The sequence below is a fragment of the Aquarana catesbeiana genome, linkage group LG01, assembly GCF_042186555.1.
Source record: "Aquarana catesbeiana isolate 2022-GZ linkage group LG01, ASM4218655v1, whole genome shotgun sequence".
NCBI lineage: Eukaryota > Metazoa > Chordata > Amphibia > Anura > Ranidae > Aquarana > Aquarana catesbeiana.
This window is the reverse complement of record NC_133324.1, coordinates 523150975-523174317: the sequence shown is the minus strand read 5'-3', so window position 1 is coordinate 523174317 and position 23343 is coordinate 523150975. Positions and strand designations below refer to the sequence as shown.

Genomic DNA, 23343 nt, shown 5'->3' with positions numbered 1-23343 from the left:
CCATTACTACTTGACGTTATCCTTTGATGCCATTTTACCTTTATCCCAGCACTAGGGTGTAGTGCTGTGTATGTGAGTACTTGACTTTTAATAAATGTGATCTTAGCCACACAGTGTGCACTATGTACTTTTATTTTTATTGCATGTGAACATGATCATCAATTACTGAGTGCTGCCTTTATATCGTGTGACCTTCTGCCCATGCAAGTCTCCATCTTTATCCACTGAGAGTGGTAAATGCTGTTTTGACCCGTCTGTTAGCTCAGGGGTCCATATGCTGAGTGGATACCTAGTGGGGATTTTTACTACATCAAGGGACAGGAAGTCCCCACCTCCTTGTATGCAAGCAGCTGCCTTTAGGATTGGGACGCGTGGAAGAAAACTGGCACCCACACAACCGAAGTGACAGGATTAACATCACACGCTCGTACCCCTGCAGGGGTGGGGTGCTCCGATGAGTGCAACCACATTGGGGGGTGACTACCAGTAATTACAGCACGGCTCTTTACCATTAAAGAAGAACTCTTTGCACAATTTCTACGGGGTTTTGGTGCATGGCATATTATATTACTATTATGAACATTTTGCATCAAATAGTATATGGGATTTTTTTTTTATATATAGTTGCGGTTTTTACACATTATTAATGATTGATTATTGTAAATGGTTTTTGCACACCAATGCACTATGGTTTGATAACCACAGCTTTTGGCACTTGTCACTTTATATTTATTAATTAGAAGATTTATATATGTTATATAACGGTGTTGATTTAATATTTGTGTTATCTTTTGCACATACAGTAGCAAATTTTCTTTATCACCAAATAAGGATCTTTCACTAAAATAGGGATATATTGTTGTTGTCTTTGGTAGTTTTGAACCAGAACAAAAACATTTTTTTCACTTCAAAAATTTTTTTCACTTCAAAATAGTAATTATATTATACACTTGAGCACTTGTTTAATTTACAAGCCACACCCTTAATTTTAACACAGCGCCACTCCCTATACTTTGATTTTCAATTTTTTGGGGGATCACTTAGGTGTCCTCTTCACACATAGGGGGGCTGCAGGTGTAAATTAGTCTGTAAGCGGGAATCTGTTGATATATATACACACACAGTATACAAACACACACACTATACACACCACACGGACAAACACTAGTACTTTTCATCTAAAAATCAGCCTCATCTAACACACTGCTGATGCTGCCCCATCTCCTGGCATGCTGGTTCTTGTAGTGCCCTGGCAGCTCACAGACACATGTGGTGGTAATGCAGGAGAGGAGGAGACTGTGCCTGTGTACTGGTAAATAGGTAATGGGTAAGGAGGTGTAGGCTTGTAGCAGAGACTGGGGGAGAATTTCAGAACAGGTCTTTCCTCCAGAAGCAGTGCACTTCTCCTCACACTGAAAATTGATCTAACAGCCTCAGAGGCAGGAGCCTTGCTAAAGGAAACACAGCCTCTCCCTCCTCCTCCTCCTCATCAAGGCAAACCACTGACAAGACTACATTCAGCTTAGCCGAGCCAGCTTACCTTCTTCTAGCAGGGTGCAGCCCGTCCCACACTTCAGGCTGTGTACACTCGTCCCCCTCCAACTGCCAGCATCTCATGTTCTAAAGTCAAATAAGGCACGCTGGGGAAGGGGGTGGGTACACTGTGTTCCCATTGGCTGAGGAGGCAGAGCAGCTATAGCCTCTGGATTTTTACAGAAAATGGAAGTCAGAAATGGACATTCTAGGGACAGATGTAAAAAGGACCGGATTTTTACAAACTGTCCCTGCATTTACTGAGGTAGGAAACACTGATGGGGCCCCCTATTGGCCCCAGGCCCTCGGGCATTGCCAAATGGTCAGTCCACCCCTGTTCCACACTGCTCCTCTGTGCGAGCAGCCATCTTGGTAGAGAAGTGGAATTTTGCTTCCTCGTGTCAGAACTGTGCCCTGATGACTGGAGATCTGATAATCAATGGAGGAATATTCAAGAAACTGAAGGAAAAGGTTCACACAACACAGATCCACAGAATAAAGCAGAAGCGGAGAGATGCATGCAGTGAAGACTCCTTGAAACCACTAAATCTCCAGAGACAAGCAAACCGATGCAGTGGTGTATCTCACACTGCAGATACACAACTATGAGGCTGTAAGAACATGACTGGCCTATGAACCTGCACCCTTCACATGTTAGACAGTACATTGCTATTTTTAGGAGGAATTCCAGACTAAAACCTGTAAATTTGTCACTGCACAATTAAAGTGATACTAAAGGCTCAAGGTTTCTTACCTTCATGCATTCTTTACGATGAAGGTAAAGAAGAACCTACAATTAACAGCTAAAGGCTTGAAGACATCACTGAAACACTGGAACTGGCAAACATCCCTTTCACGTCACTTGAATCAGACATGTTGGCTGCAGTACCTCCTGCCAAACACAACATGGTTTATACATTTTATCAAGGAAATGTGTATAAACATGGCTGTTGACCACGTTCACTTGAGATATGGCAGTCAGGGGGCAGTAAAAACACGGATCAACTGCCTAGAAGGTGCAACACAAAGCAAAAGAACAATAGCTAAAATTTCAACAATTGTGTTCTGAACTTTAACACACACCCATATTCATCTCTGTATCTATAAGCATTGTGGAGAAATGTAAATTTTGTTTTTACTTATTGTTCAGAATATTTAACTACTTTGAGGTAATGGGCACAGGTTCACTTTATGACAGGTAGGAGGGTTACCATACTTTTTTTACTGAAAGTCTTTTTGGAGACAATTCAGTTCAAAGCAGTGCACAGAAACATCATCTCCCCGCTCCAATATTATTTGCTGGAAAATTGAGGTTACTGCAATCCTGGGCAGTGCCACAAGTCGCCAACCAATAACTCTGCAGCATAGTATGAATCAAATATACAAGGATGTAAGAAAAAACTAACATTTTAAGTGAAAAAACAGTACTTCGCTATCATGGATCAGTGCAAAGAAAGACCCATTAGAGCTTCCTTACATGTATACAACATTAACAAATAAAAGTAAAAAAAAAAGAAAAAAGACAAAAAAAACAGTTTAGGCAAATATTTTGAGAAATGCATATGAATAACAAAATAATAAATGATCATGTTTAAAATGGTTAAGTCCATGGAATGTTAGGATCTAGGGTATGCCTTAAGAAAAGTCAAATATTAAAAAAAGGCACAGTAGCATTGTTTTTTTTTTTTTTAAATTACTGGGAGAAATGTATAGGCTGCCATTGCAGATCTCTACAGTTGAAAATATATCTTATGGCCTTTTATGTAGATCAAAATAAAAAAAAACAGAAAAGGGTTAACGCTGCGCTAGAAAGGTGTATATTGATAAGTGAGTTGTAAAAGCTGCCAGCACTAAAAGTCTAATACTAAACTCCAATACAACAAAGAACAAAATAAGTGCAGCGCTAAAACTGAATATGAATTGTATATCATACTACAGATAACCATAAAGAAGTAATTGATCCACCAAAAATAAATGAAGGAAAATATAAAAAAACAGAAAACAGGTCTCCCATAGAAGACAAAGACAAATGTCTCACCATATACCACAAGTGAAAAAATTATTATGTAAAGTGATAAGATAAGTCCCAATTATAAAAACTCAAAAAAGTCCATAAAATAAGTCCCAATTTTAAATATTGCACAGGCTCCTCCTGTGACGTTGACGTCATTACGTTTTCTTAGTGATTGATGGGACATACACAGTAAGCAGGCGGAAGCTCGTGGAGACGCCGCGATCTTTATGTTTGGCTACACTCTATTAATGGATGAAGATTCTTGTAAGTGCAAACCTTTAGTTTAATAAACCATACTATTTTGCAATTTTAAGCTATGGGAGCATTTCTTGCTTTTGTTTTTTGAGTACCACGTTTACTACTGGGGACATCGACATAGGTTTGTGGGTGACCTGATAATTTCCCAGATGCCTGGTGAGACCACTGTTATGGTGGTCACCGCGAGCTGGTAAGGAGCCTCATATCTCACTTGGGTGCGAATCACTTTGGATGCTGGATTCACCTATGTCACATCTCTTCTGAATATATGCACTTTGGTCGTCTACTCACCTTGTTTATGGACTTTTTTGAGTTTTTGCAATATTTAAAATTGGGACTTATTTTATGGACTTTTTTGAGTTTTTATAATTGGGACTTATCTTATCACTTTACATAATAATTTTTTCACTTGTGGTATATGGTGAGACATTTGTCTTTGTCTTCTATGGGAGACCTGTTTTCTGTTTTTTTATATTTTCCTTCATTTATTTTTGGTGGATCAATTACTTCTTTATGGTTATCCGTAGTATGATATACAATTCATATTCAGTTTTAGCGCTGCACTTATTTTGTTCTTTCTTTTATGTAGATCCACTTGATTGAGTGTCATTTGATTCACTGACGAAGCACAATATCAAGGTCAGTCGTTCTGACAACTATTATATCTCTGGGTGAAAGCTTGCTCTGGGTCCCTGACCAAAGGTTAGCATTGACAGCTCATTTATCAAAGTACAGGTCTCGTATAACTTCCATTAGCAAATGTGTTAATATTTATAAGGAAAAATATATATATATATATTTTTTTACGTACACATATCCATGAGTTTCCATGAGGTTTTTTTAGATATTCATAGTGGCTCATGGCTTATTCCTAATAAGCGATAACTTTTTCAAGGATTGACTTTACTGTCTGGTCATAAAGAAAATGACTTATAGCACTGAAGTGTTCCAGGGTAACCAAGTGGTAGGAGCCAACAGTAATTTTCTTGACATGCTGTAGATATCACATTTTAGATATTTGGACCTTCAAGACAATATTGCCCCTTCAAATTAAACCAAATGCCAGGTTCATTAAGTGTTATAAAATTAGTAGATGTCAAAAAAACAAAAACAACTCCTGTATCCTCTACACGTAGATAAATAGATCAGAGTGTATTGTGTAAACTCTACTTACTTCCATTAGGCTCTGATCCATGAGCTATATTGCCCTGAAACACTGGATACATCTATAACTTAGGGGGTTAGTATTCGTTTCATTCCCCCAAACCTACCAATCTTGGGGTTTTGGGAAAAGAGGAGGTCTTCTTTAATCGATATACCATCAGTGACAATAATACCCAGTTAAAAGCTATAACTACTAATCATGCTACAAGCTTGTATCAACCAAAATGCACAACACAAATTGCAGGTACTATATACGTTTTATATAAAATTTCAATATGGGTCTCACCTCAGAAGCAGTTTTCTTTCCCACCACATCTGAGAAAAAAAAAAAAAAAAAAGGAAGAGATATATGCAAATAATGAACAACAACAAAAAACAGATCTGCTTAAAGTAGAACTCAACCTAAAGTTATGTCTTTTTTTAAGAGTTTTTTTATTGTCATGTAACTGTATCTCCTTTCATTTCCTTTGGAAGACCCTGGTGATGAAGGTTCTCTGTGTACCCTCCAACCTATCAATAAAAGCGGAGCTTCAGGCTCCTTCAGAAAAAAAATTAAAAGTCAGCAGCTGCAAATACCGTAGCTGCTGACATTTAATATTAGGACACTTACATGTCCACGAATCCAGCGGTGTCTTCACCCAAGCCGATTTTTCAATCAGCTCTCGAATGTTGCCACCATCTTGGCTAAGGGAAACCGGCAGTGAAGCATTGCAGCTACTATGCATGCGTAAACTGCGCTACGCTTGTGAATGGCCTGGCGGCGGGGGAAGGAGGAGGGGGGCCGAACTTCCTGCTGAGTTCGCCATGGCAAAGTCAGCCGAAAGTGGGAGCAGGTACCTGTCAAAACCAGGTGGGGGGGGGCAAACAAGCGGAGGTTCCCCTTTTGGGATGGAGCTCCAATTTAAGACACATGACTACATACTGGTTTTCACTTTTTTCTAGTGCATGGTTGGGAGTTGGGAGGCCAAGAGTGAATCACAGGAAGTAGCAGGCCAGAGTGCTCAACCAGAGCAGTTAAGGCCCCTTTCACACTTGTGCGACTTATCCTGCTACTTTGGACTGCAAAGTCGCATGAAAGTCATTCCCCATGATTTCCAATGATAGCCATGCATATATGTGCCGACTTCAAAGTAGTTCCTGTACTACTTTGGTCCGACTTTCACGCAAGTTGAGGTCCATAGACCTCAAGTTTACACATGCATTCCCTGAAATTGCGGCAAAATTTTAAGTTGCGGCAGTGTGAAAGGAGCCAAAGATTGAGTTTGTTTAAAGGCTAAGCCCAGCTTTTGCAACATAATTAATTAATATGTGTGCATTATAATAAAAATATGCATTTTTTTTCCCTTTTGCTTAAAAGGGCAAGTTCACCTTTACAGAAAAATCTGTAAGGTGAACTTACACAGGACCCCCTCCCCCCCCCCCCACCGGTCCCGCTGACCTGGACTGCGGGAATCTCCCTTTCTGAGCCCCGGTATATCCGCGACAGGAGTCTGGGGCTTATAAACCCCCTTGGCATCCACGCGTCTTCTTCCCAGCTGACAGGACAGGCTATGCAGCTACTGATTGATCGGCGCCGCTGACCAATTAGAATGCTCCAAAACGTCCCTCTTAACGAGGTACGTTTTAGACATGTAGCTGAGGGGCTCAGAATGGGAGATTGCCGTGGTCCAGGTCAGCGGGACGGGGGGGGGGTCGGGGAGCAGGTCCTGTGTAAGTTCACCTTACAGATTTTTCTGTAAAGGTGAACCTACACTTTGCCTGGAGAACATTGCAACCACAATGAGTACAATGCTCTAGTTGTTGCAGGCTATTTCACCAGCCACTGGTCTGTACCAAGCCAAGGACCTTTCGGTTACAGGGCTGGAGAAAGTATCAATAGACTAAAGGCCTCATGCACACAAGGCCTGACTCTTGTAAAAGCGTCTAAAGCTTTTACAAGCTTTTAGGTGCAATTACAGGCGTCAAGAGCTTGGGCGTGAATTCATTTCCTAGGCCAGAATAATAATTTATTCTGGCCATTGAATTTAATTAACGCTCAAGCACTAAACACGCCTAGCGTTTAGCAGATTAAAGCGTTATTTTCTGCCAAATCTCTACTGCTCCTGGGACGCACTGGGTTTTTTCCTGCCTCTAAAAGCCCCTGCCATTAAACGCTGCAAAAAGCCTTTGTATGCATGGACACATAGGCTGCAGGGGAGTATAGAGGTAGGGGAAAAAAAAAAAAAAATAGCATGACGCCCCTAGAAGCAGGTGCAAAAACGTCCAGTGTACGCGAGGACTAAGTGCGGTCACGTCAAAACCATGGAAAGCCATTCTGGTTAAATTAAAGGAGCCAGCAGGAAAGAGCACCCCTTGGTTCCTCTAAAATGGGGGAGTTTTGAAGGTAGGGGAAGCTGGCCATGCTTCAGGGTACACCTTAAATATGGGTGTAACATAAAACATGCTTTGAAAGGTGGACTTAGCCTTTAACAGAGCTCTCCTGCAGCAATTTAAAAGAAGGGTATACCCATGTGCAATCACTTGGCGCTGAATGAATGCTTTGTCATCAAAGTTTATTTTTCCCTAAACTGGACTATCAATACAATGGTTTAATACCAATGTATAATTACTGTAATAAAAAAAATTCTCACTTCATGTATGCTAGTTATATTTAAACCCTTTTTTTAAACTTCTTGTACCTGAAACATGATGATAAAAGCTATAATGTGGCTATTTTGAGTGCACCTGTGGGTGTCTATGGTACAATTTATTCTTTGGAGCACATTATTTGTAAGTTAATAGTGTGTTGACAATTTAGATTTGCATTAGTATGTGTCGTTTTTGTGTCATGTGTGTATACAAAAATGTTCTATTTTTAGAAATAAAGGTTCACATGGAGATTTTATCATCTTTAGAGACGGAGCCTGACTATTAAGTACTAAGCCCACAACACTGATGCACAAATTGGGTCAGCGATGGACACATCTCCACAGGCACCACTTCTAGACTGCACCTGCTTAGGTTCCGTTCATACCTGGGCATAGCAGAAATGCAGGCAAAAACAAGCATTTCTGCCAATAGTTGAAAAACACGCTAAAACCATGACATGCTTGCAGTGCTATTATTTCTTAATGGCACTACAAACTCTAGTAATGTTTTCCCATGCATTTTCCACTCTTGACTTAGTGGCATAATTTGGTGCATAAGCTTCTTTAGCGCTTTTTTTGAGCAGAGGGAGGTCCATCCAAATTTACGATGCCACTCCAAATACACACTAAAAAAGCACCAAAGACCCAACACGGTAGCGTCGCTCAAGTGTGAACAGAGCCTAGAGGCACTGCAGTGGTGAAAGACTTCCCTAGGGAGGGGCAGAGGGCTTATAAACATGTCACTATTGTGGGCTGCAGCAAATGTTAAGCTGCATCTTCGAAGAAGCAGCTAAACATGCTGTAGTGTACATGAAACCAAAGCTCATTGTGTTGCTGTGCTTATCTGATAGAACCTCTTTCTATGCTTTTGTAAGAAAAATCTACTTGTGTAAAGTGCTTTCCAGTATGGATACTGTAATCGGCTTTATTATGAACAATAATAGAATAAATAATCATAAATATGGTATTTCAACATCAGTCATCAACACAGAAGAAGGTTAACCAGTCAATTAAAGTAGTAAAGACTTGTTGACTTGTTGTCTTTCTTAATCTGATTTCCATCATCTGCAGCGTGTTCAGTTTTAACCACATAAAAAAAACACATTAAAATGCCGTAAGGAAATTCTTCCATTACAAATATCTCAGCAACTATACAACAGTTGACATTCAGAAACAAATCTGCTACATAACTGGCACTGTATTTAAAGGATAAAGCCTGGGCATTTTGGGAAAACAGGATTTTCTGCTTTTATTCACATGATGATGATTTAAATGTACCCTTAATATATCTATTTTATTGCCTCTTGCCCATAAGCAGAGCAGACCGGAGGAGATTAGATGAGAACAGATTTACGATGGGAAGAAGGGGGTGGCAATGACTGGATTTAGACTAAGGGGGGAGGGAGTGCAAAGGATTAATCAGCTGATGACATCATCTCTATATAGAACATCTTGCACTTGCTAAGTGTTATGAGAAACCCACAAGTTCCATTAACCATTTAAAAAAAAGGAATGTTTTTAGAGTATTTTAGAAAATAAAATATTATGGAACAAGCTACATGCCAGATCTTTGCTTTCATTATAAGAATTATACAACTGACACTTATTTAATCAGCTACAAACAAAATAAAGAGCATATATATGCTATTGCAGATGTTAATATCAGTTTTATTATCATGCATCGCTTATGCTTAAAGCAGGATTTCGGCCTAAAAAAAATAAATAAAATTAAATAAATTAAATAAGTACTTACCTGTCCTGGGTATCCGCGATGTTGGCCGCCCGAGGCCGAACCGTCCCTCGGCTCTCGGGCACCGGCATCCTAGGTAAGGGAAACAGGCAGTAGAGCCTTGCGGCTTCACTGCCAGTTTCCTACTGCGCGAGCGGCGCGGCGCTCTGTGAATGGCCCCGTGGTGTTCTGGGAACACAGTCAACAACAACAGGGGCGCTCACCGAGGAGCAGAAGACGCCGTGGAAAAGGAAGCGGCAGATTAGGAAGACTGCCTAGCAACAAGGGTTTAGGTAAGTTTAAAAAAAAATTTTTTCAAATTTTTTTTTTTTTTTTTTTTTTTTAGGATTTTTGGTGTACTTTTTTTTTTAGGGTGGCCCTCCACTTTAACTACTTCCCGACCGCCGTACGACTATGTACGTCCTAAGTTTGAACGGGGATATCGTTGTTATGGCAGCAGTTAGCTGCCATAACCCCGGTATCCCCGTTTTCGTGCGGCGGCCGGCTTTCAGATAAAAGTGGTCCCTGCGGCGGATTCGCCGCGAGATCACTTTTATCGGTGGCGGGAGAGGGGCCCCCCTCCCGCCGCGATCCGGTGCCCTCCGCCGCTTACCGGAGCCCTCGGTAGCGGCGGAGGCGATCGCGTCCTGTGCCGTGGTGTGTCTGGAGACGAGTGAGGCCAAGATGGCGCTCACTCGTTTCCATGACACTGCTGGGCGGAAGCGACGTCAAAACGTCACTTCCGTCCACGCCTCTTAAAAGGCATATTTTTTCAAATGTCATTTTTCTAAATGACTTTTTTTTTTTTTTTATTGCATTTTAGTGTAAATATGAGATCTGAGGTCTTTTTGACCCCAGATCTCATATTTAAGAGGTCCTGCCATGCTTTTTTCTATTACAAGGGATGTTTACATTCCTTGTAATAGGAATAAAAGTGACACAATTTTTTTTTTTTTTAAACAGTGTAAAAATAAATAAAATATTGTAAAATAAATAATAAAAATTAAAAAAAAAATTTTTAAAACCCCCCTGTCCCGACGAGCTCGCGCGCAGAAGCGAACGCATACGCGAGTAGCGCCCGCATACGAAAACGGTGGTCAAACCACACATGTAAGGTATAGCCCTAGACCTCCTCTGTAGCGCAAAATATGCAACCTGTAGAATTTTTTAAACGTCGCCTATGGAGATTTTTGAGGGTAAAAGTTTGACGCCATTCCACGAGCGGGCGCAATTTTCAAGCATGACATGTTGGGTATCAATTTACTTGGCGTAACATTATATTTCACAATATAAAAAAAAATTGGAATAACTTTACTGTTGTTTTATTTTTTTATTCAAAAAAGTGAATTTTTTCCAAAAAAAGTGCGCTTATAAGACCGCTGCGCAAATACGGTGCAAAAAAAAGTATTGCAATGACCGCCATTGTATTCTCTAGGGTGTTAGAAGAAAAACCATATATAATGTTTGGGGGTTCTAAGTAATTTCCTAGCAGAAAAACCTGTTTTAAACATGTAAACACCTAAAATCCAAAACGAGGCTGGTCCTTAAGTGGTTAATGTACACGGGAAGCTGAGGCAACCACCTCTGAACTAATTTTTTAACAGATTGAAACCGGCATTTAAAAACGCCCGTTTTGCCGCTATTGCGTCTAGGGGCGTTTATTTAGGATAACATCATAGGACCCTCCCAAAACCCCAAAAACAGTATTAGTTAACTGTTTCAGCCATTCTGTGAGACCAGAGCGAGTAGCAGCAGCTGAGAGAGCAGCAGTGTACTTGTATCTACCTCAATTTCGGTGCTTTTACTATGGATTCCATAATGAGCATATGTGAGGAAAAAAATGCTAATTTTTTAATATATTTCATTTTTAAATTGCAATTGATTAGTATTTTTTTTGTTTTGTTTTTTTGTTTTGTTTTTTAAGCTGTATTTGTAATTTCATTTTATTTATTTTTTCTTTTTATGCAAATTTTAATTGCAATTTTTTAAAATATTTTTAATTAACCCTAACCAGAAACCCTAACCCTAACTTGTTCTTCAAGGGGAAAACCCTAACCATAACCCCCTAATCCCTATGGGAAACCCTAACCGGAAACCCTAACTTGTTCTTCAAGGGGAAAACCCTAACCATAACCCCCTAACCCTAATGAGAATCCCTAACCCAAACTCCTAACCCTAACCCCTACCTTGTTCTTCAAGGGGAAAGCCCTAACCATAACCCCCTAACCCTAATGGGAAACCCTAACCACTAACTGGAAACCCTAACTTGTTCTTCAAGGGGAAACCCTAACCATAACCCCCTAACCCTAATGGGAAACCCTAACCGGAAACCCAAACTTGTTCTTCAAGGGGAAAACCCTAACCCCCAACCCTAACCGGAAACCATTACCCTTACCATAACCCTAAACTTGTTCTTCCAAGGGGAAAACCCTAACCATAACCCCTAACCCTAATAGGAAACACTAACCCTAAATTTCATGCAACTATGTTTTATCAAGTCGGGGGTGAAGCTCAATGGTGGCGTCATCTAGTTGAAATCTAACAACATATAGGTCAATTTTCCAATTATACTTTGGCTAACAGCAATGCTAGTGGTGTATTGTATTACGCTCATTAGGGATATATAAATGGTCTATGAAGCATAGCAATTTTTTTTGTGTTTTTTTTTCATCATTTGCTATCATTTTTAAAGTTTTGTAATGTTAAAAACTAGGGCACCTGTAAAAACGCTTATAAACGAAATTGCGTCAAAATGCCGGTACCCTGTTTTGCGTCGGAAACTTTGGCGTCTGAACTCATTTTTTTGCCTTCAAAGAAAAGCCTCCAAAACGTAACTGCCTAAAAACGACTTTAAACGAACCTGTGTACAAGTACACATAAGATAACATTGGATGAGTTCAGGGGCAGCTGAAAAAAAGCAGTCAACTGCCTCTTAACGTCCGTTTACCAGCAGCAGTGTACACGAGGCCTTAAAGCTTAACTCCAGACTGCTAAAAAATGATGCCTTGCAGTGTGACACATCGCAAGGGTTAAAGTGGTTGTAAAGGCTGAAGGTGTTTTACCTTCATGCATTCAATGCATGAAGGTAAAACACCTTCAGCATGCAACCCCCCCCCCCCACCCAAATACTTACCTAAGCCTGATCTTAATCCAGAAATATGCACGAGACCCGAGGCACTCACTGGTCTCTCCCTCCTGATTGGCTGAGATTCAGCAGTAGGAGACATTGGCTCCCGCTGCTGTCAATAACAGCCAGTGAGGCTGGAGTGGAGGTACTCTGAGTATTGAAAATGGATTTAGTCAGTGCAAAACTATCATCTAAATCCTAATCACAGCAGCTGGAGCGCCGGATATTTACCACGCCCCTTAGGGAGTTGATTCTGGATGCCCTGCATTCCTCTATGTGGAATCTGAGTCGATAGACTATATGGAGGGCGGAGCCTCAGACTTTAACCATGCCCCCGGGCGTCTCTTGGCCGATTCAAGGTGGAAGGGGGGGCCTCGGATGTTGGCCACGTCCCCGCATGATAATGTTGTTGTGGACATGGTGGGGAGTGGGCGTATGCCCGGAGGTTAATCACGCCCCCTGAGCATCTGTAATCCGACCAATTAACTGTGGCAAGGGGACTTTTGGATGCCGGCCACGCCCCCTGCACGTTACTGTTGCTACAGACGTGGGGAGAAGTGGGTGTGTGTCCGGAAGCTTGCCACGCCCCCTGAGCGTCTGTAATGCTCTTTCAGTGTTTGGAGGGAGGGTGGGGGTATGGTTGTAGCCATGCCCCCCGTATGTTCTGATGTTGTGATGGTGCATTCAGGTGGGGCTGGTTTACTAATTATAGTAAGGTGGAATATATATATATATATATATATATATATATATATATATATCTCAAGGAAGGTGGCTGTAATGACGTCACGGAACCCTTTGTTGCACGCGTATCGTCCTGTGGGTATGATTTCATCAGCGAACTCTGTGGGTTCATGACATCTCCTTGCATAGTCCATAGTTCATAGTTATGATCCTAAGTTTATATCATTTTTTGCATTAGAGGTGATCCCTGAATCCGATAGAGGAGGCGACTTTGACAAGAGGATCCTTCAACTTGAGGCCAGATGGATCTTCTGTCAAAGAGCCACCTACCGACCAGGCCTCAATACTGCTTTATCATTTAAACCATTTTTATAACTAACAACATTAAGTTGATTATTTCTGATTAGACCTTCTGTTGGTACCTCAGACTTGGTAACACATTAACCAACCAAGGGGTCCTTGTTCGTGTTTTTGTCCCATAAAACTCAACGTAGACCGTGTCTATATTTGGCCTGATGGTTAGGACTGCTTGATTGACTGGCACGTCTCTCGTTATATGACATATCTTACTTACTGGATGGTACTAGGGGGGCTAAAATATCCACTAGGATGTGGTTCAGAATTTCTCCATATTTTTCTCCCCCCTGTCCCTCCTCCTCACAACAGAGATAGTGTCATTTTCCATTATGCTGTTTTCCCCTTTTCCTTCCTTCCCAATGGTTTCCCCCCCCCCCCCCCCTATTTCTCAATGGATACCACTATGTGACTTTGTAGTACCTTAAAGTCAATTATGTTAAAATGTATCAATAAGGTCTACACAAGCGTTGACTATGAATTTTTGTATGCATTATTACAGATTTTCTGTTCCTATACATGTACCTTGACATTTAGATTTGTAACAGTATCGATGCTAAGTGGCCTGCATAGCACCTCACAGTGGGGGTTCTTCCGCTCAGCCGGCGGCGATTAGGAAATTAGTGTGACTGTTCGAGCGCCCCTGATGGGAGGTTAGGGTAATCACATCTCTCCCTTCCTCCCTCCCCGCGCACGATTTAGCTGCGCGGTGTGCGCCGACGTAATGACGGCCAGTCTTGGGGGATCACAGAAATTTAAGGAGACGCGCTCAGCGTCTCCTTAAACCAGCATCACAAACAGCGGTTGCAGTGGACCTTGTCCGGAGGGTGGTGGACCAGAAGTTCTCCCATATTTACAAAACCAGAGGTAAATAACAAACTGACAGTCCCCCTGTTCTTTTGTCATTGAGAGATTGGAATAGTTGGCTCCAGGCATACTCAACTCAATGTTGCACTATCCCCCTTTCTATTAATATCAATATAAACCTATATTATAGCGCTTATACAATGCTCCAGGTGCTATTCTTATTCATATGGGTGCATTCTGCAGTGATCAATGGGGGGTATGTCAGCTATCTATATAAGAGCTGACATATTCGACTCTACAATGATACAGATACATGTGTCTATTTGCTTTTGAAATTGATTATGTATTCTTTGGAGGGTATAAGGTAGCCTTTTCCATCTGGACGGCCATCTCTTTTAAAATGACAAATGGGATATGGTTCTATGGGTTCAATATAGCTGTTGCTATTGAGGATGTATGGACAGTAAAAGCGAGAACCAATACATCAGCACTATGAACTATAATAATTAATATCTCTCCCCCTGCAAAAGAAAGTAATAAAATTTAGCTGATAAAATTAGCTGCAAAATTATCTTTTTATACAGGATATACCTATTCATTAGGCTGGTCAGTACGTGATCCGACATCCCACTCTCCAACCCCGTACGCTCTGACTGCCTTGGGGCATTGATCGTGATCGGCTGTTAGCGGGCTGAGCCTTTTGATGTGAGTCGGGCTTTGCAGGCCCCATTTTAGGCATTGATAACCTTTAGTGGGTAAGCACTTTTATTAGTTTATTAAACTGTATTTGAACAACGTAACTATAACAGTACCTAATATGAATTTATATAATCTAGAGATACCAATAGATGTAAGCGACGCCTTTGAAGAAGCAGGAAATCTGCGAAACATGTTGGCATATCGCATATCCAAGCATCTTTCCAGCAATTTGCGGACTAATGATAATTAGTACTAAGTATCTCCAATGAACTGTTTGTAGCTCATGTTTTTATTACACTTGCTAATGTGTGTTTTTGTATTCAATAAAATGTAAATTTTATCAAATTCCCAAATTTGTGCTTACCTTATTATACAGATGATATGGTCCACTTAAAAATCCTATTTTCAGGAGGTAGCCGAGGCTCTCACCCCTAGTCTCCATTTTCGTATTATTAAAGCTGGTTTTAGTTAAAACAGAGCACTATATATGTCTCACTGATTTTACATTAACCATGACTGCATAACTTGCCCTATTTCTTCTGCATTACTGAAGCTGGATTTCGATCGTTGGATCAGACGTTTAACAGATTTGTATCTTATGATTACCCCGGTAGGGACTGCTTGTATGACCTTTCTGTTAAATCAGAGGTCCATACACTAAGGTGAGCGGCCTGTACTTGTGGTGGTGGAAGCAAAGATAAGATCATACACGGTTTACGATCGTCGAGCACCCTGGTCACCATTGAGGATTTTTCTTCCTGACAGCTGGTGTTCTTATCTTTTGGCTTTACAGCATTTCTTATATCTGGGACTTTTATGCGTTTGTATAGCAGTTATATACATTTAGTTAATGTTTCAGCGCTGCACTATGTATTATAGACACAGAGAGCCGACTCTGGAGCGAGCACGCATGAGTGCCCCCGCAGCAAGCGGCTTGCTATGGGGGCACTCGGCAAGGGGCCCTGAGTGCCAGCAGGGGACCCGAAAAGCGGAAGATCCGGACTACTCTGTGCAAAACCGCTGCACAGAACAGGCAAGTATGACATGTTTATTTTTTTAAATACATTTTTTTTCCTTTTCAATCACTTTAATTGCTTGTTAAGGTCTAGGGGAACAATAAAAAAAAAATAAAATAAAAATAAAAGATTTACCCAAATCCTCTGCTCCTCCCCACTGCTAGACCATTCTCCCCAGCCTCTTATCATCAACACTTCAGTGGTCTAGGATCCCAACGTCATTAAGATCAAAGCAGGGTCCATGGTCCTGCATTGGGCATGTGGATACTGACATCAGCCCACTGCTGGAGCGCAGGGAAACGCCATCTGCCGGGGGAATGGAGGATCAGGTAAGAAAAATTGTTTCGACCCCTCTCCAAGACAAAAAGAGCAATTATTCCTTGCAGTGTCGTTACGGCCCCAATGCGAAAAGAATTTTAAAATTTTCCTGGAGTTGGGCTCTAATGAAGTGACTACCACAGTATGTACTGTAACATAAGTACAGCACACGTTTTCAGTACATCACAGCATAACTATACATTAAAGTTACATGCACACGCCGTACAGTGCCTGAGTAACGATATTCCCGAGACCCACTACTGCTGCACACAGTAATCCATTAGGATGCATTAGAAGAGGTGGTTCTGCATTGTTGTACGCCAGTGTTCTGTCGATTACTGCCGATTGTCGGATAATGCCTCCTACGATCTGCGCATGCACAGTAGTGACATCACTCCAGCTGATCTGCTGATCGGCTGGCGTGACGTCAACATGGCGCATGCGCAGATCGTCTGAGACATTATCCAACGATTAGCAAAGCACGGAGGCAGAATCAGATTCGTCAGATTCTGCCTCGCTCTCTTCCAACAAGGTACATCACTTGATTTATACCCTCTCCCTAGACTGAAAGTTTTTTTGGCAAATGAATCTGCCCTGTTGTAAAATCCTGAGGAGGAAGAGGAAGACTCAAAACAAACAAGAGATCAGTTCAGGTGAGACAATCCCTTTCTATTGAAGTTTATGGAGTGCCATGGCAGGAAAGTAAAGTGGGCTCTACTCTCACTTCTACCCCCATCGGGGTCACCTTTCCTGCTCAGATGGCTCATAGCTGGGGCGATCACAGTTCTATAAAAGATCCCAATGTACAGCCCCTGTTCCCCCCTCCCCATCCCAATAATAAACTTAGTTTCTATAAGGACTAGCAGGCTGTCAGTCCAGGGAGAGGGTATAAATCAAGTGAATTACCTTGACGGAAGAGAGTGAGACAGAATCTGATGATCAGATTGTGCCTCAGCGCTCTGCTGATCATCGGATAAAGCCTCAGACAATCTGCATGTGCGCAGTGTTGACGTCACAACAGCTGATCGGCAGATCAGCTGGAGTGACTTCACTACTGCGCATGCGCAGACCGTCGGAGGCGTTATCTGACGATCTGCAGTAATCGACAGAACACCGGCAGTTTCGCAAAAGCATCTGCATACGCACTGACCTATGCTCCAAATGCTGGCCAGATATTCTTTCAATGCATTTCAATAGAGAGCTGTACATGGCAGCAGTGGATCTTGGGAATGTCATTACGCAGGCTGTTTGCACTTTACGTCTGTATGCATGAGGCCTCACAGAGTTCTACATGCCCTCTATAGTGAATATGCAAACTGTACTTGGGATATGAAATAGATGCCAACCAGTCCTTCGTTCTACTGGTACACTGCAGTTTAAATCTGAACTATGGGAATTCAGCTACTTTGTAATATGTGCAGCCATACAGGGAGTTAGGTCCAGCAAAGTGCATGCCACCTCCTGGACTTCTTTTATTTACATCTGGCAGTTTGATGGTAGCTCTAGAAATAAGCACTCCAGGGGCGCTGAGAGAAAAGACACGGTCTTATCCACACAACAGCTCTGTCTGCCCTTCCACTCTGCTGCCTAATCACTTTGTATTGTGTGAATGAATTCATATAAAACAGAGCACTCTATGATTGGGCAAGAGGAGGTTTAGCTGCTTCAAGCAACTCTGCATCTACAGAAGCAGAGACCAGAAGGTCCATCGCTAAAGATCTGGTAATATGCGCTAGCTTTACTACCCAGAGCTCCGTAAAACTGTCAGTAAACTGTCTGTAAATTAGACAAACGTTCATGAGATGACATGCACCTTAATGTACTTCACACATAGTAAGCTAGCTCAACTATGCTCTCTTCCTCCTCAAAGGGAAGATTGGCAGCAGCCATTGGCTCCTGCTACTGTCAATCAAATTCTGTGACGGGGGGGTGGGGGGCAGGACTGAGCCATGCTGTCTGTGTCTATGGACACAGGAGCAGAGGATTGGGGCTGCTCTGTGGAATACCATTCCACAGAGCAGGTAAGTAAAACATGTTTATTATTTTAAAAAAACACCCTTTACAATCACTTTAAAGCATGTCTATAGATGCAGACAGGTTGTCCTCACTCACTGTGGGGGGAGGTGCTTTGACTAGGGGAAGGCAAAATCTGTGTTCCTGCCTAGCAGAAACACAGGATCAGTGCCTTCCCTTGTGAAAGAATGACAAGCAACCTTTTTTTTACATAGACAGAATGTCGTTCTGCCTGGGTCCTGTGTAATTGGCGGGTGCCGGAAGACATAGAGTCCACGGTACTCGCAGCTGGAGTTGGTCGCCAGCAGCGTGCACCCCAGACCCAGGAGTGTCAGATCACGTACTAGGTATGGTATATGGTGCAGAGCAGCCACCCTGCCGCAGTATATCTACGGTGGGTAGTCCGCAAGTGGTTAATGTAATCAGAAACTCCAGGCTGCTTCAAAGTACTGCTACTAAGTCCTGCCATTCCACTGACCTTGAGTAAAATCTAGACCCTCTATATATTTGCAAAGCAAAACCTAAGACAACGCCATCTACACCCCCAAGCTGCAGTGATTAAATGTTATGCCTAAGGGAACCAGAATAAGGATAAACACCTTATTCCATGTTCTAACAGCGCAACAGGTCCCTATAAGCCTCAATATATCCATTCAATTACCACTTTTTAGCATATATACAGTATGTCAAAACTAGGTTACAAAAAAACATGTTCTTTAGAACAATCCCAGGGCAACCAATCATGGCTGTACACTTTGTATGGTGCGCTTTTAGCCTACAAGATACCTCTCGGGTCACTTCTGCACATAACTATGTTTCAAGGAGGAGAAACGATGGCAGCTGCAGTACGATTTTATGATCAAAGTAAATTAAATGTGCAGTAGTGATATATAGGGAGTTCCAAGAGCTGCAAAATGACAGGTAAAGTATGTGGTACAGAACAAAGAATATATACAGTGGGGACGGAAAGTATTCAGACCCCCATCAATTTTTCACTTTTTGTTATATTGCAGCCATTTGTTAAAATCATTTAAGTTAATTTTTTTTCCTCATTAATGTACACACAGCACCCCATATTGATAGAAAAACACAGAATTGTTGACATTTTTGCAGATTTATTAAAAAAGAAAAACTGAAATATCACATGGTCCTAAGTAGAGCTGCACAATTAATCATCATGATCTTGATTCACCCAAAAGAAAGCATGGGGCAGCCTGCCAAGTCTTTAACTTGAAACATTGTAACTAAGCTTCCTTCTTAGATCAAAGGGATAGAACTTCTGTGTAAATAATCTGGGCAGTCTGCCAAGTTTTCAATTAAAGTCTAAAATTTTTTCTGACACTTCTTTCTTAAAGTGGATGTAAACCCAATGTCATCCTTTCTAAACTACTGCCATAGGGGTTTATCTATAAGGATATACGGTACATGCCTCCTGCATGTACCTTTACCTGTCAAATGTCTTCCTTCTGTCTGTTATTAGACTCGAAAAACTGCATATTCTGTGGGTGGGTCTGTTGTCTGGAGCTCGGTGGGTGGAGTCATGATGTCAGTAGACTCCCCGCCCACCTCTACACTCTCCTTGTCAATATGCATTTTCTCCTGTGTATTTCTTACACTGAACTTCTGCTATGATCTCTAACATCCAGTGAAAAGACAGGAAAGTAACCACATGACTTCAGCATGCCAAATCATGCTGAGGTGTGGAACAGCCAATCCTTGCAGAGCTGCTGAAGAAAGGAGGGGGAGGGAATTAAAAAATAATGCATTTCTTAGGCTAGTGTACGAGATGTAAATCACCTGTCACTCACAGCAAGGGGGAGGATTTGACAAAGTTTTTCTCTATTTGTCAAGTTTTATCTCACTGAACAATAAAAAAGCTGGATTAATTTGACATTATGACATAAAAAAAAAAGCTTTGGTTTACATCCACTTTAACCACTTCCTGCCCCGCCCATAGCAGATGACGGCCGGGCGGTGGTTCAGTTATCCTGACTGGGCGTCATATGACGTCCAGCAGGATAACATGCCGCCGCGCGCATCGTGGCGATCGGTGGAGCGGTGTGTCAGCCTGACACACCGTTCCACCGATCTTGGTAAAAAGCCTCCGGCGGAGGCTCTTTACCACGTGATCAGCCGTGTCCAATCACGGCTGATCACGATGTCACTAGGAAGAGCCGTTGATCGGCTTTTCCTTACTCGCCTCTGACAGACGCGAGTAGAGGAGAGCCGATCGGTGGCTCTCCTGACGGGGGGTCTGCGCTGATGAACAATCAGCGCAGCCCCCCCTCAGATCACCACACTGGACCACCAGGGATCTCCATTAGGACCACCAGGGAGAGGGGCAACATGTGGATGGCCAGGTATGTACCCCATGGCCATCCACATGTGCCCAGTCAGTGCCCAATCTGTGCCAATCAGTTGGCACCAGTATATTACAGTGATACCCAGCAATGCCACCCTTAAGGGCATCAGTGCCACCAGTGTCATCAGTGCCACCCATCAGTGTCACCTATTAGTGCCCATCTGTGCCCATCAGTGCCCACCTATCAGTGGCCATCCGTGCCACCCATAAGTACCCATCAGTGCCACCCATAAGAACCCATCAATGGCACCTATGAGTGCCCATCAGTGCCGCCTATGAGTGCCCATCAGTGCCACCTATGAGTGCCCATCAGTGGCGCATACCAGTGCCACCTATGAGTGCCCATCAGTGCCACCTATCAGTGCCCATCAGTCCCCGTCAGTGCCACCTCATCGGTGCCGCCGTATCAGTGCCCGTCAGTGCAGCCATATCAGTGCCCATCATTGAAGAAAACATACTTATTTACAAAAAATTTTAACAGAAACAAAGAAAAACTTGTTTTTTTTTCAAAATTTTCTGTCTTTTTTTATTTGTTGCGCAAAGAATAAAAAACGCAGAGGTGATCAAATACCACCAAAAGAAAGCTCTATATGTGGGAACAAAATGATACAAAAATTGTTTGGGTACAGTGTATCATGACCGCGCAATTGTCATTCAAATTGCGACAGCGTTGAAAGCTGAAAATTGGTCTGGGCGGGAAGGTGTCTAAGTGCCTGGTATTGAAGTGGTTAAGTTAAAAATCAATATTTTTGCTAGAAAATTACTTGGAACCCCCAAACATTATATATATTTTAGCAGAGACCCTAGGGGATAAAATGGCAATTGCTGCAATATTTTATGTCATACTGTATTTGCCCAGCGGTCAATTAATTAAGGAAAAAAAAAAAAAAACGAAACAGTAAAGTTAGCCCAATTTTTTTTGTTTTAATGTGAAAGATGATGTTACGCCACAAGAATTGTGATCTATCTTCTAAGCAAAAAAATTGGCGTGATTCTCATTTTAGCCAGAATCGTGCAGCTCTAGCCCTAAGACCCCTTTCACACCGAGGGCGTTTTGAAGGCGCTATAGCGTTAAAAATAGCGCCTGCAATCCGCCCTCAAACAGCTGCAGAACTGTCTCCAATGTGAAAGCCCGAGGGCTTTCACACCAGAGCGCTCCGCTGGCAGGACGTCAGGAAAAGTCCTGCCAGCACCTTCTTTGGAGCGGTGTGTTTACCACTCATCCACCGCTGCTCCCCATTGAAATCAATGGGGAAGGGCTGGGATACTGCCGGCAAAACGCCGCTATTGCGGCGCATTACGGGCGATTTTAACCCTTTCTCGGCCGCTAGTGGGGAGTAAAAGCGGGCCGCTAGTGGTCGAAATGCGCCGCTAATCGGACGGTAAAACGCCGCTAAAAATAGCGGCGTTTTACCGCCGACGCTATGGGCGGCTCAGTGTGAAAGGGCTCTTAGTATTCAGACCCTTTGCTGTGACACATATATTTAACTCAGGTGCTGTCCATTTCTTCTGATCATCCTTGAGATGGTTCTACACCTTCGAGTCCAGCTGTGTTTGATTATACTGATTGGACTTGATTAGGAGAGCCACACACCTGTCTATATAAGACCTTACAGCTCACAGTGCATGTCAGAGCAAATGAGAATCATGAGGTCAAAAGGAACTGCCTGAAGAGCTCAGAGACGGAATTGTGGCAAGGCACAGATCTGGTCATGGTTACAAAAAAAATTTCTGCTGCACTTAAGGTTCTTAAGAGCACAGTGGCCTCCATAATCCTTAAATGGAAGACGTTTGGGATGACCGGAACTCTTCCCAGAGCTGGCCGTCCGGCCAAACTGAGTTATTGGGGGAGAAGAGCCTTGGTGAGAGAGGTAAAGAAGAACCCAAAGATCACTGTGGCTGAGCTCTAGAGATGCAGTCGGGAGATTGGAAAAAGTTGTAGAAAGTCAACCATCATTGCAGCCCTCCACCAGTCGGGGCTTTATGGCAGAGTGGCCCGACGGAAGCCTCTCCTCAGTGCAAGACACATGAAACCCCACATGGAGTTTGCTAAAAAAAACACCTGAAGGACTGCAAGATGGTGAGAAATAAGATTATTTGGTTTGACGAGACCAAGATAGAACTTTTTGGCCTTAATTCTAAGCTGTATGTGTGGAGAAAACCAGGCACTGCTCATCTGTCCATTACAGTCCCAACAGTGAAGCATGGTGGTGGCAGCATCATGCTGTGGGGGTGTTTTTCAGCTGCAGGGACAGGACGACTGGTTGCAATCGACAGAAAGATGGATGAGGCCAAGTACAGGGATATCCTGGATGAAAACCTTCTCCAAAATGTTCAGGACCTCAGACTGGGCCGAAAGTTTACCTTCCAACAAGACAATGACCCCAAGCTAAAATAACGAAGTAGTGGCTTCACAACAACTCCGTGACTGTTCTTGAATGGCCCAGCTAGAGCCCTAACTTAAACCCAATTGAGCATCTCTGGAGAGACCTAAAAATGGCTGTCAACCAACGTTTACCATCCAAACTGACAGAACTGGAGAGGATCTGCAAGGAGAAATGGCAGAGGATCCCCAAATCCAGGTGTGAAAAACTTGTTGCATCTTTCCCAAAAAGACTTGTGGCTGTATTAGATCAAA

At 42.5% G+C, this 23343-nt stretch overlaps 1 protein-coding gene across 7 annotated transcripts in view; it reads right to left on the bottom strand.

The window, feature by feature from the left end:
• Positions 1–23343, bottom strand: part of PIP5K1C (phosphatidylinositol-4-phosphate 5-kinase type 1 gamma) — a 501728-nt gene that overhangs the window by 450428 nt on the left and 27957 nt on the right. For 6 of the 7 annotated variants that reach the window (XM_073594381.1, XM_073594347.1, XM_073594399.1 and 3 more), the window contains exon 2: positions 5256–5284. The exons of the other annotated variant lie outside the window; for it this stretch is intronic. In XM_073594381.1, coding sequence (XP_073450482.1) covers positions 5256–5284 — 29 coding nt within the window. The remainder of the gene's footprint in view (positions 1–5255; positions 5285–23343) is intronic. 7 annotated transcript variants of the gene reach the window in all.